The sequence below is a fragment of the Echinops telfairi genome, unplaced genomic scaffold (genome assembly GCF_000313985.2).
Source record: "Echinops telfairi isolate 266 unplaced genomic scaffold, ASM31398v2 ScPeMD7_9;HRSCAF=40, whole genome shotgun sequence".
Lineage (NCBI taxonomy): Eukaryota > Metazoa > Chordata > Mammalia > Afrosoricida > Tenrecidae > Echinops > Echinops telfairi.
Window position 1 is genome coordinate 77,811,829 of NW_022103906.1, and position 12,022 is coordinate 77,823,850.

The window sequence follows — 12,022 nt, forward strand, 5'->3', positions numbered from 1 at the left end:
ACACTCTAGGACAGGGTAGAACTGTCCCTGGGGGGTTTCAGAGACTGGGACTATTTACTTGAGTCGAAAGCTTCATTCTTCTCCTGGGAAGCACCTGGCGGTTTTGAACCGCTGATCTTGTGATTAGCAGCCCAGCGCAAACCACAATATCAGCAGGGGTCCTTACATCCTAGTGAGTGTACTAAAACCCACAGAACTATCCACTTGGACATGGTGACTTCTGTTACATGGAAGTACTCGCCCATTTTATTAATGCCATAAACATTGAGGCAGGACAGTATGTGGCACAGCAAAGCAGGAGAGGCCCTGTACCACCCAGCAGGCACCACCTGCCCTGTCCCTGGGAGAGGCTGGACTGGTGGTGTGGTGGGTTAGGTGCCGGGCTGCTGACTGCAAGCCAGCAGTCGGAAACCACCAGCTGCTCCACGGGAGAAACGAGGGCTTTCCATTCCCGTAAAGTGACAGCCTTGGAAACCCACGCGGGCACTTCTGCCCTGTCCTTTAGACTCCTTAGGGGTCAGACTGGACTTTCTGGCATTAAGGGGTTTTGTGTGTGGAGAAAGCAGGACTCGGCATGCAGAGACCCTGCAAGGGCCCTTGGAGAGGGGTCTGTATGGGCGGACAGGGCCAGCCCATGGGCCTGAGAGGGCATGCTGGGGAGTTGGGGCACAGAGCTGGCAGAGGGGCACCTATCCTTAAGTGGAGGGTAGGTGGCCCTGGTGGAGGTCCCAGGAAGCAAGGAGTCCTACCTTGCTGGTGGATAGACCCTCTCCCCTCGGCACACATGGCTCAGGCTCCCACAGAAAACAGGTCCACCCAAGAAAGGGCTCCACACAAGTGCCCCCGCAGGCACTGAGCTCAGCAGCCTGGCGGGGGTGGGGGGTGGGGTGGGCAGTGGTTGCTCCCTTGGTCACTAAGCTCAGCAGCCTGGTGGGGCGGGGGAGCCGGGAGCCTGGGAGTGAGGCAGCGCCCTCCTGCCATCCCCATGCCTGCAGGCTTTCTGCCCACGCTGGGCCCCGCCTGGGTGAACATGTACGGCTCCACACGGAACTACACCCTGCTGGATGAGCACCAGGACCTGAACGAGGGCCTGGGAGAGGGCGTGTCCTTCCGCGCCCGCCTCATGCTGGGCCTGGCCGTGGAGATCCTGGACACCTCCAACCCCGAGCTCACCAACTCCACGGAGGTGCAGCTGGAGCAGGCCACACCCGTCTCAGAGGTGGGAGCCCAGGGGCTGTGCTCAGGCCCCATCTCCTTGGGACAGCAGGGTCCTGTCCACCGCAGGGGGCCAGGCCACACAGGGTGAGGCTTCCTCCCCTGCGAAGCAGAGGCCCCACCACTCGGCCCCTCAGCAGGATCCTTTGGTCCCCTTCCATGGCCTGGGCCTGTGCTGGGCCTGGAGGTCCCAAGATAGTGACCAGGAGCCCAGACGGCCCTGGCCCTGTCTCCAGCCGTGGCTGTCCCCGTGGTGTGCAGAGCCAGGTCCTTCTTGCAGGGACACCCAGGCTGGAGGGCAAAGGGAACTGGACGCCCTCTATCCCCAGGCCAAAGGGCTTGTTCCTGAGAGGGCAGAAGGGGGTCGGGTCCCAGACGCCCCCATCCCACTGAGGCTTAGCGCTGGCTGGGACCCCCTCCCCACAGAGCTGCACGGGGAAAATGGAAGAGTTCTTTCTGTTTGGAGCCTTCCTGGAGGCCTCCATGGTGGACAGGAAAAACGGAGACAAGTCAATCACCTTTGAGGTCACCATCGGTGAGTGCTGGCCTCCCAGGGGGGCTGGGGGCTGGGGGTGCAGTTCTATCCTGCACCACAGCCCAGGGGGCTAGGAACGTGTTCGCTTCTTTCCTGGATGCCCACAGAGCCCCACCCAGCCCTGGTGTACCAGGAGCTGGCACGCCCGCTCCACCCACAGGGCCCGGGTGGGCTGTCAGGAAGAAAGAGGGCGTCCCTGCAGAGGGGTTGCGGGGAGGACCCTAGGGGGGCGCTGGGGAGTCGAGAGTGTGATCAGGCCCTGCCGGGGCCCCTAGGGCGACCTCCGCAGGTGGTGGGGCCATGGGAGCTTCTCCAGCTAGAGTCCCACCAGGCCTGAGCCGGCACAGACCCCAGACCCCGCCCGATGTACCCTCTTCCCTCCTGTAAATGCAGCTGACCAGGGAGGTGGGCCTGGCAGGGACAGGGCTGCGGGCCCACCCACCTGTGTGCCCACCTTCTGCCTCCAGGCAACTATGGCAATGAAGTTGACGGCCTGGCCCGCCCCCAGAAGCCCCGGCCCCGGAGGGAGCCTGGGGATGAAGAGGAAGCGGATCTGATCCAGAACTCCAGTGATGAGGAGGGCGAGGAGGGAGGGGAATTGGCCTCTGTCTCCTCCACCCCACCCATGCGGCCCCAGATCACTGACAGGTGGGCCCAGGGACCCTGGCTGGGGCCTCTGGCTTCCTACCACCCCGGGCCCCCAGACCTCACCCCCACACCCCTGTCCACCCAGAAACTACTTCCACCTGCCTTACCTGGAGCGCAAGCCCTGCGTCTACATCAAGAGCTGGTGGCCCGACCAGCGCCGGCGCCTGTACAACGCCAACATCATGGACCACATCGCCGACAAGCTGGTCAGGGCTGGGCAGGGCAGGGTGGGGTGGGAGGGGAGGGGAAGGGTGCTGTGGAAAGGCCCTCCACTGATGGAGACCCCACCCTCTCCCTATGCACACAGAGGCACATCTGGTGTTTGAGGGTGTGTGGTGGGACCCCAGCCCATTCCATTCCCCAGGAGCAGGATGAGGGGATGGGGGCTGTGAAGCCCTGGGGTCCCCTGCAGGCAGCTGCTCTGCCCCTCTGTCTCTGGCCTACACACGTGCCCCTCTGCCCTGGGTTCTTCCCAGCTGGCGCGGGGTGGAGGACACCAAAGGACCCAGAGAAGTGGGATGCTTGTTCCTGAGACCAGATGCTGGGAGGTGGGCCAGCGAGACGATTCAGGGCGCCAGGCCCTTCCTCTCCTCTGGCGTATGGAGAGGAGACATTTGGGACTCAAGGCAGCCCCGGCCCACTCTGTCTGTCGGTCTGTCTGTCTCTGTCTCCACAGGAAGAAGGCCTGAATGACGTCCAGGAGATGATTAAAACTGAGAAGCCCTACCCGGAGCGCCGGCTGCGGGGCGTCCTGGAGGAGCTCAGCGGTGGCTGCCAGTGAGAAAGGGGCCCAGGGTGGGAGGCGGTTGGACCCAGGCCTGGGCAGAGAATGAAAAACCAAGCTCATTGTCATCGAGTGGCCCTCTAGGACAGGGTAGAACTGCCCCTGTGAGTTTTCCACGGCTTAACTCTTGATGGGAGTACTAAGCCCCGTCTCTCTCTCGAGGAGCGGATGGTGGTTCTGAACTGCTGACCCTGAGGATAGCAGCCCAATGCTTTAATCACTATACCACCAGGGGTCCCAGCGCCCGGGCAGAAGAGGATATCAAAAACTTAATGTCACTACCAGAGTGGCTTCTGAATCCTCGCTGCCCTATTGGAGAGGCATCTCCGAGGCTGTAGCTCTTGACAGAAAAGTAGAAAAGCTCCTCTTTTACACAGACAGTGGTTGGTGGGTTTGAACCCCCGACCTTGTGGTTAGCAGTCCGGCCATAACCCTCTGCGCGCCCCCAGAGCTCCTTAAGAGGTCGAGCACCCACGATCAACCCGGGGTGGGTGTGGGGGGGGGCGCCTCCTCTAATCCCGCTGACACCGGCTCCCCACCCACAACTCCCCACCCACAGCCGCTTCCTGTCCCTCGCCGACAAGGACCAGGGCCATGCGTCCCGCACCAAGCTGGACCGGGAGCGCCTCAAGTCCTGCCTGAGGGAGCTGGTGAGCACCGCTGGGCAGCCTGGAGGTCTGGGGAGCAACCTGAGGCGGGAGGGACTCTGTCTCTGCCCCCCTCCGGCAGCTGAGCTCCTCTCCGGCCCCCCAGGAAAGCATGGGGCAGCAGGCGAAGACCCTTCGGGCGCAGGTGAAGCGGCACACGGTTCGAGACAAGCTGCGGCACTGCCAGAACTTCCTGCAGAAGCTCCGCTTCCTGGCAGATGAGGTGTGTGCCTAGCCCTCTGCCAGGGGTGCCTTCCCCTCCCTCCCGGAGAGGGTCTCAGCCCCAAACCCGGCTGCAAGGGAGTGGGAGGGCTCATCCAGGAGGACGGGGGGGCCTGTCCTTCACCCTGGATGTCAGGCTCCTAGCACTTGGGGACCCTGGGGGCCAGCCAGGCAGGGGGTCACAGCAAGCCCGCCCGCCACCCTGCAGCCCCAGCACAGCATCCCCGACGTGTTCATCTGGATGCTGAGCAGCAACAAGCGCATCGCCTATGCCCGGGTGCCCTCCAAGGACCTGCTCTTCTCCCTCGTGGAGGAGGAGATGGGCAAGGACTGTGGCAAGGTCAAGACGCTCTTCCTCAAGGTGCCCGGGGTGAGGGGAGGATCCTGGGGCTGCGCCAGCCTCCCACCCACCCCCAGCCCCAGGGCCTGGTGGGCCCGAGCCCGTGGGAGGCAGCAGGTTCTCAGAGACGAGCTGCTGGGTGGCCATGGGGAGGCAGCACAGAGGAGCCCTGGAGGGCGTAGGGGTGACGGGGGCGGGGAGGGGGGTCTGCTAACCTCCGGGTCTGCAGTTCGAAACCACCAGCCTGTTCCTTTGGAGAAAGACAGACCATCAAGGGTTACAGTCTGGAAAGTCGCAGCGACAGTTCGACCCTGTCCTCTGGGGTCGGCTATGAGTCAGCATCAACTCGATGGCAGGGGATGGTGGTGGTGGGTGGTGGGGGCACCCACCTGTCCACCCGCTCTGTTGGGCTGTGTCCCTCACCCCCACCACCCCTGGCCTGGCGGGATGCTGGTGCAGATGCAGGGGCAGCCCTGACGGAGACCTCCAGCAGCCCCGCTGCCCTTTCCCCTGTTGACCCTGTCCCTGTCCCCAGCTGCCGGGGAAGCGGGGCTTTGGCTCTGCGGGCTGGGCGGTGCAGGCAAAGCTGGAGCTCTATCTGTGGCTGGGCCTCAGCAAGCAGCGCAAGGACTTCCTGTGCGGCCTGCCCTGCGGCTTCGAGGAGGTCAAGGCGGCCCAGGGGCTGGGCCTGCACTCCTTCCCGCCCATCAGCCTGGTCTACACCAGTGAGTGAGGGAGGTTCACTGGCCTGGGCAGACCCCTGGAGAGCTGTGGGGACCTCCCTGTCCCCAGCCTTCAGCCCTGACATCCGCTCCCCCATCCCACCGCCACAGAGAAGCAAACCTTCCAGCTCCGGGCCCACATGTACCAGGCACGCAGCCTCTTTGCTGCAGACAGCAGCGGCCTCTCGGACCCCTTTGCCCGAGTCTTCTTCATCAACCAGAGTCAGTGCACGGAGGTGAGGGCCTGCAGGCTGGAGCAAGGTGCAGGAGGTGGCTCTGGTCCCTGCGGGGAGGGGAGGGGAGGGGAGGGTCTGGACGACCCTCCCCAGAGGAGAAGGAGCTCAGTAAAGGAGGGGTGGGGGCACAGCAGTGGCTTTGACTGAGCCGGGGACCTAGGTGGGACCTGGGGAAATCCATCAGCAAGAGCCTTGGTCCTTAGGGAAGGGTCTTGCAAAAAATAAAAAAACCAAAAGTCCAGGCCATATGGACAGAGGTCCTGGGTCTTCAGTTTAGGGGACACTCCGCCCAGAATCCCTGCATGGTACAAGCAGTTAACGGGGCTCAGCAACTAATCAAAAGGGTGGCCTTCACGCCCCGCCAGAGGCCGTCGGAAGAAAGGCCTGTGGATCCTCTTCCCAAAGAATTGACCGCTATAACCTCCCCTGTGGGGTGCAGTTCTACCCTGTCCTGCACAGGGCACCATGAGGCAGAGGCAGGCATTGGTGGGTGGGGGCTGGGGGCAGAGGCAGGCCTCAGTTCACCTCCAGGTGTCCAGAGGGTTCAGTGAGGTCCCGCATCCTCACCGCCCCTCTCCCTGCGTGTGGTAGGTGCTCAACGAGACTCTGTGCCCCACCTGGGACCAGATGCTGGTGTTCGACAGCCTGGAGCTGTACGGGGAGGCTCACGAGCTGCGAGACGACCCCCCCATCATCGTCATCGAAATCTATGACCAGGACACCATGGTATGGGCAGGCACCCTCCCCCCCCACACTGACACAGCTCCTCAGTCCTCCAGGAGCCCCCTATGTGTCCCCTTCCCTGTCCCTGTCACCTGACCCCGGGGGCTTCTGCAGTCACAGGGAGGAGACAGGCCAGAGGGCCCCTACCTCCTAGCACAGGCAGACTGAGCTTGGGCCCTGAGTGCAGGAGGGCAGCACCCCAAGGGTCCCCACACCTATCACAGTCAGCACAACCTCACAGGTCTCTAAGGGAAGCTGTGGAGTGGGGCAGGGGGCGATGGATCAGGGTGACCCCTCAGGAGTTAAGGAGTCACCTTACCACCAACCACTTCAGCTCTCGAGGTGCTCTGGACTAAGGATAAGCCAAAAGCCACACTCACCGCCGTGGAGTCAACTGTGTGTGACTCGCGGAGACCCTACAGGACAGGGTAGAGCTGCCCCTATGGGTTTCTGTGACTGTAGCTCTTTACGGGAGTCGAAAGCCCCATCTTTCTCCCGCAAAGTGCCTGGTGGTTTCAAACTGCTGACCTTGTGGTTTGCAACTGAATGCATAATGCACTCCACCACCAGGGCTCCTTTGGATGGGGGACGTGGGGGGTGGGGGGGGAAGTGGGGAGTCAGAAGGATCTCATTTCAGTTTCTGCATGGCAAGTCTCTGGTGCTGCCAGGCACTCGGTCTCCCCATCTGTAAACGGGTGATCACTGTAGCCTCTTGCAAACAGTCCCCAGGGCTGTGGTGAGGGGCGGGTGAGACCAGCGGCATGAGCATGCCCGGTGAACGGAAGCCCCAAGCGATTGTCTGCTGTACCAGGGCAAAGCCGACTTCATGGGCCGGACCTTCGCCAAGCCCCTGGTGAAGATGGCAGATGAGGCCTACTGCCCACCCCGCTTCCCGCCACAGCTAGAGTACTACCAGATTTATCGCGGCAATGCCACCGCTGGAGATCTGCTGGCTGCCTTCGAGCTGCTGCAGGTGGGGTCCCCCGGGCACCTAGACCAGTGGGCAGCCTCGGGGCTTCTGGGCCCTTGGCTTTCCCTGCCACATGGCAGATGGCTGTCTGGAGAAAGAGCTTCTTTTCCTGGGTTTCCCAGTGCATAAGTGAATCTGTGGCCCCTACTCCCCAGATTGGGCCAGCAGGGAAGGCTGACCTGCCCCCCATCAATGGCCCGGTGGATGCAGACCGGGGCCCCATCATGCCCGTGCCCATGGGCATCCGACCTGTGCTCAGCAAGTACCGGATCGAGGTGTGTATGTGTGTCCCCCGCCCCCCCCACAGCCAGGCCTCTGCTGCCCCGGCTGTCCCTCACTTCCGCCCAGTCCAGGCACAGGACACTGAGGGCAGGCAGAACCCCGGAGCTGCAGGGATCCTCAGCTCTCTCAGTGCCCCTCATTTTCTCAGATAAGGAGCAGAGGGTACAGGAGGGCAAGGGACTAGCTCGTGACCAACCACAGCCTGGGGGTCAGCAGCAGGCCAGGTCCCTGGCCAGCCTCCGGTGGTCACAGTGCCTTCCCCCAGGGCCTTCCCTGTCCCCCCACCCCCATGCCACCTTCACCCTGCAGGCTCAGCCTTAGAAGCTTGGGGACACCCACCCCTTCTGCTACTGCCCTGAGCCTCCCTCCTACCCCCCCCAAGCCAGCTTCCTTGCCTGATGGGCTCTCCCCATATACACCCCCCAACACACACCGCACCCCACCCAGGTGCTGTTCTGGGGCCTGAGAGACCTGAAGCGGGTGAACCTGGCCCAGGTGGACCGGCCACGGGTGGACATCGAGTGTGCAGGGAAGGGGGTACAGTCGTCCCTGATCCACAATTACAAGAAGAACCCCAACTTTAATACCCTTGTCAAGTGGTTTGAAGTGGTGAGTGTGGGCCCACAGCTGGGCGGGGGTGGGGGTGGCGGTTGTTTCAAGAGCTCTTCTCCAAGCCTCAGGTCCCCCCTCTCCACACTGCCAGGACCTCCCTGAAAACGAGCTTCTGCACCCGCCCCTGAACATCCGCGTGGTTGACTGCCGGGCCTTCGGCCGCTACACCCTGGTGGGCTCCCACGCCGTCAGCTCCCTGCGGCGCTTCATATACAGGGCCCCAGACCGCTCGGCCCCCAGCTGGGACACCACGGGTACGGCCACAGGCCAGCCCAGCAGAGGGGCACCACCAGGGGAGCATGGGGAGGGCAGTTGCCCAGAGCTGCCCTCACCTAGAACCAGGGCTGGAGATGTCCTCTGAGACCCCACTCCCAGTCTGGCCTCCCTGTCCCCTCCCCTGCAGCTCACCTCTCCCTCACTGACTGATGCCCCTCCTCCTTCTGGCCACGTGCTTCCCATTCCCTTCAAAGGCTCCCTCCTCCCCCTTTCCCTAGAAGGCTCTAGAACCAGCCTTACAACTCTGGTCCTTTTGGCACCCTTGATTCTCACTGTCATTCTTGCCTCTCCCTCCGTCTCTCTGCCTGTCTGTCCATCTCTCTGGCCACCCTTGACTCTGTCATTCCTGCCCCTCCCTCCATCTGCCTGCCTGTCTGTCCATCTCTCTGTCCAGTCAGGCTTCTCCCGGGCTGCCGTGGGCTGTGCAATGGGGCCCCCTCCTGTCGCCCCACAGGGGAGGTCGTGGTGAGCATGGAACCCGAGGTGCCGGTCAAGAAACTGGAGACCATGGTGAAGCTGGACGCGGTAAGGAGGGCGGTCCGTCCCGAACCCGTGTGCATGTGACTCCGCCGTGAAAGGGCAGTTTGACACCAACTGCCCTGGGCCTGGTGCTGAGGGCTGGACCTCACCACACGTGCCAACAACTCCATCCTGACTCTGCCGGGGAGCCTGCTGGTCGGGGTGCACAGAGCCTCCCGGCTTCAGGTCTTCAGCAGGGCAATAGAACAGTACTGGTCCCACTCTCCCCAAACTCCATCCAGCCCACTGTCCCAAGGGCCCAGCTTGGCTAGAGCCGGGGAGTCTCGCCATTGTTGCCCTCGGCTACGTAACTCGTGTGTGTGTGTGTGTGTGTGTGTGTCCCTCTGTGGGTGACCGTGGTCTTGAGGTCTGGGTGATGAGAGGTGACAGAGCAGGGAACCGCCCATTCGATAGCATGCTCTTCTGCTTCCTGACACCCCCTGGGGGCAGCAGCCCTCTTCCCACGCCCCTGGCCCCCCATTTCCGTACATCCTGCTTTCCTGTCTCTTCTGCCTCCTGAGCTTGGTTTTGGGGTGCAGTAGGGTCGCTTGTGCTGAGGAGCATGCTCCGGGAAGACATTACGGTTCCCTTGAGAGCCCTGTCTGTTGTTTGGCTGACGGATCGGCAGAACTTTTCCAGCTGCCTGCCCCGACTGGCCCTGCGGAGGGGAGATCGGGGAACATGGCTGGCAGACTGTCCAATGGTTTGAGGGAACTCCGGCTGCCGGCCCTGTCCGGCACGCCTCCTCCACCCTGGTGCTCTGTGAGATCACCCAAGAAGTACCAGTGCCTAGCACCTACTCTGATGCCAGGGAGCCCCATCCTGGCAAAAGCTCCCAAATGATCCTCACACCAAGGTAGGTGGAAAGATGCCGCTCTAGAAGGCCCTCGGGAACATTGAGACACGTCTGTGAACCAGCATGTCCGCAGGCTCACCAAGCAATGTGCCGTTGACGGGACAAAGCTGATCGTGTGAGCACGGAGCTGAGAGCACACTCTTCTGCATATTGTGTGCACACGTGTGTGTGTGTGTGTCCCTCCTCCCCTCACTTCACTTTGGCCAAGCCCCACCCCCACCCCCACCCCTGCCTACCACTTCAGGCCCCAAGAGCTTACTCTGGCCCTGTCTCTCTGGTCCCCTCTGCAGATGTCTGATGCCGTTGTCAAGGTGGATGTGGTGAGTGTGGGACTGGTCTGGGGTGAGAGGGACCGATATGGGTGTCTGGTGACAGCATCCCTGGCTGACCCCGCCCCCTTCCCCACACCCGCACCCCTAGAGGGGGTGGGCAGGCAGCTGGGCCCTGACACCCTGTCCTGCCTTGGCCACACACAGGCTCACGCTTGGCAGGTCACAACCCTCTGTGGGCCGGGGCATCCTCCTCCGGTCAGCAAGATCCTGGGAGGGGCCGGGGTGCAGGCTTCGGGGCCTGGTCCACCTGGCTGTCCCTCCCACAGGCTGAGGAGGAGAAAGAGAAGAAGAAGAAGCAGAAGAAGGGCACAGCTGAGGAGCTGGAGGAAGAGGAGCCGGACGAAAGCATGCTGGACTGGTGGTCCAAGTACTTCGCCTCCATTGACACCATGAAAGAGGTGAGGCGCAGGTGGGGGAGGCCAGCCTGGAGGAGGTGGCCTCCCACCCGCTCTCAGACCCTCCTGTCCAGCCCCCTTCTCACCCACTGCTGCCGCCCCCACCCCCACTGACGGGAGCTAGGAGCAGCCTTGCCTCACACCCTGAATGTTCTAATTCAGAAGTCCCTTTGTCCGCAATGCCCGTAAGCATTACATCCCGATTATAAGCTCCAGGAAGTGCGTCCCCCTCCCTTTTGTTTGTCTCATCACCAAGCTCTTTGTCCACCTCGCTCAGGGCACTGCCTGACTGACCAAGGGACCCATAGGGCTGTGTGCCCACAGCTGTGATTCCTTGGCCAACAGGGTAGAACTTTCCCTATCGGTTTCTGAGTCAGGAGTAGAAAGATTTGTCTTTCTCCTGCAGAGTGGCCGGTGGTATCGAACTGCTGACCTTGTGGCTAGCAGCCCAACTTGTAACCACTCCTTCGAAACTACCAGCCACTCCTCAGGAGCAAGACGAGGCTTTCTACTGCCCCTCAGGGTCCCCAGGAGTCGGAATCGACTCTAGGGTGGTGGGTGGGTGAGAGGGTGGTGGGTGGTGGTGCATTGGTTGAAACCTTGCGATCGGTGAAAAATGTATGTACAGCACATTCTTGGTCAGTTATAACTTTCTACGTAACACATTTTTAATAATATAACTATGAATTCACTTTAGAGGGGGCACTCTAGTTTTACATGATGCACAATTTTTTAAAAGTCACAAATCCTTAAGTATGCTTAATCACACTTGACACGTCATAAGCTTTTCAAAACCCCACTTAATGTATCTGATGGGTCTGAAACGTAATAGGAAAATATGCCTGGTTCTAGTGCACTTATGAGAAGCCCTGGTGGCACAGTGGTTGCATGCTGGTGCAATTCGAAACCACCAACGGCTCTGAGGGAGAAAGACGGGGCTTTCCACTCCCTTAAAGAGTTATTTATCGTCTCGGAAACTAAGAAGGGCAGTTCTGTCCTGTCCTATTGGGTCACTGAGTCAGGCTCGACCCGATGGCAGTGCCCAAGACCAGGGTCAGGAGGTCAGAAAGCCTCTCCCCAGGAACTCTCTCTGCCCTCCTCTTGAGCCACCTCATCTTTTGACAGCAACTCCGTCACCAGGAGGCCTCGGGCGTTGACATGGAGGACAAGGAGGAGATGGATACCACTGAGGGTGAGCCTGGGGTCTGGAGCTCAGCTTCCGCTCACACCCCCAATGGGTCCCCTGCCTCCCACAGCTACCTGCTTCTCGCCTCCCTCTCTGGGCCCCTCCCTGCAGCCATCGCTGCCCCGGAGCCAGGGCCTCTGGGCACCGGGGGCAGCTCAGAGCCCCATCTGGAGGGGCTTCCATTCTGACTCGCTCAGCAGCTAGTGATGGACAGACAGGTGGACCTGCAGCACAGCATTCCAAGTCCTTCCAGCGTTTTCCACACCTTTTCCCATCGAACACCATTCATGGGTGTCAGAGAGGGAAGGGGGGAAATGTTGGCATACACCAAGTTGAATGGGCTGCTTGGCTGCGGGACTCCTCTGAGCTTCTCAGAAGCACATGAACATGACAAAGCTCTCAGAGGAAGTGCCAGGGTGCAGACGGTTAATGTGCTCAACTGCTCGCCAAAAGGTTGATGGATCAAGTCCACCCAGGGGCTGCTCCTCAAGCAGGCCTGGCCATCTTCCTCCCAAGCAGTCC

At 61.5% G+C, this 12,022-nt stretch overlaps 1 protein-coding gene across 3 annotated transcripts in view; it reads left to right on the forward strand.

The window, feature by feature from the left end:
- Positions 1–12,022, forward strand: part of LOC101650581 (otoferlin) — a 30,202-nt gene that overhangs the window by 9,064 nt on the left and 9,116 nt on the right. For 2 of the 3 annotated variants that reach the window (XM_013004623.2, XM_045286802.1), the window contains 19 exons: positions 996–1,219; positions 1,642–1,750; positions 2,218–2,398; positions 2,484–2,604; positions 3,075–3,175; positions 3,742–3,832; positions 3,936–4,052; positions 4,260–4,412; positions 4,927–5,116; positions 5,225–5,349; positions 5,941–6,075; positions 6,884–7,045; positions 7,198–7,317; positions 7,772–7,933; positions 8,028–8,190; positions 8,607–8,737; positions 9,878–9,907; positions 10,186–10,317; positions 11,440–11,506. In XM_013004623.2, the coding sequence (XP_012860077.2) occupies positions 996–1,219; positions 1,642–1,750; positions 2,218–2,398; positions 2,484–2,604; positions 3,075–3,175; positions 3,742–3,832; positions 3,936–4,052; positions 4,260–4,412; positions 4,927–5,116; positions 5,225–5,349; positions 5,941–6,075; positions 6,884–7,045; positions 7,198–7,317; positions 7,772–7,933; positions 8,028–8,190; positions 8,607–8,737; positions 9,878–9,907; positions 10,186–10,317; positions 11,440–11,506 (2,514 nt within the window). The remainder of the gene's footprint in view (positions 1–995; positions 1,220–1,641; positions 1,751–2,217; positions 2,399–2,483; positions 2,605–3,074; positions 3,176–3,741; positions 3,833–3,935; positions 4,053–4,259; positions 4,413–4,926; positions 5,117–5,224; positions 5,350–5,940; positions 6,076–6,883; positions 7,046–7,197; positions 7,318–7,771; positions 7,934–8,027; positions 8,191–8,606; positions 8,738–9,877; positions 9,908–10,185; positions 10,318–11,439; positions 11,507–12,022) is intronic. The other variant, XM_045286800.1, reaches the window with a different exon arrangement.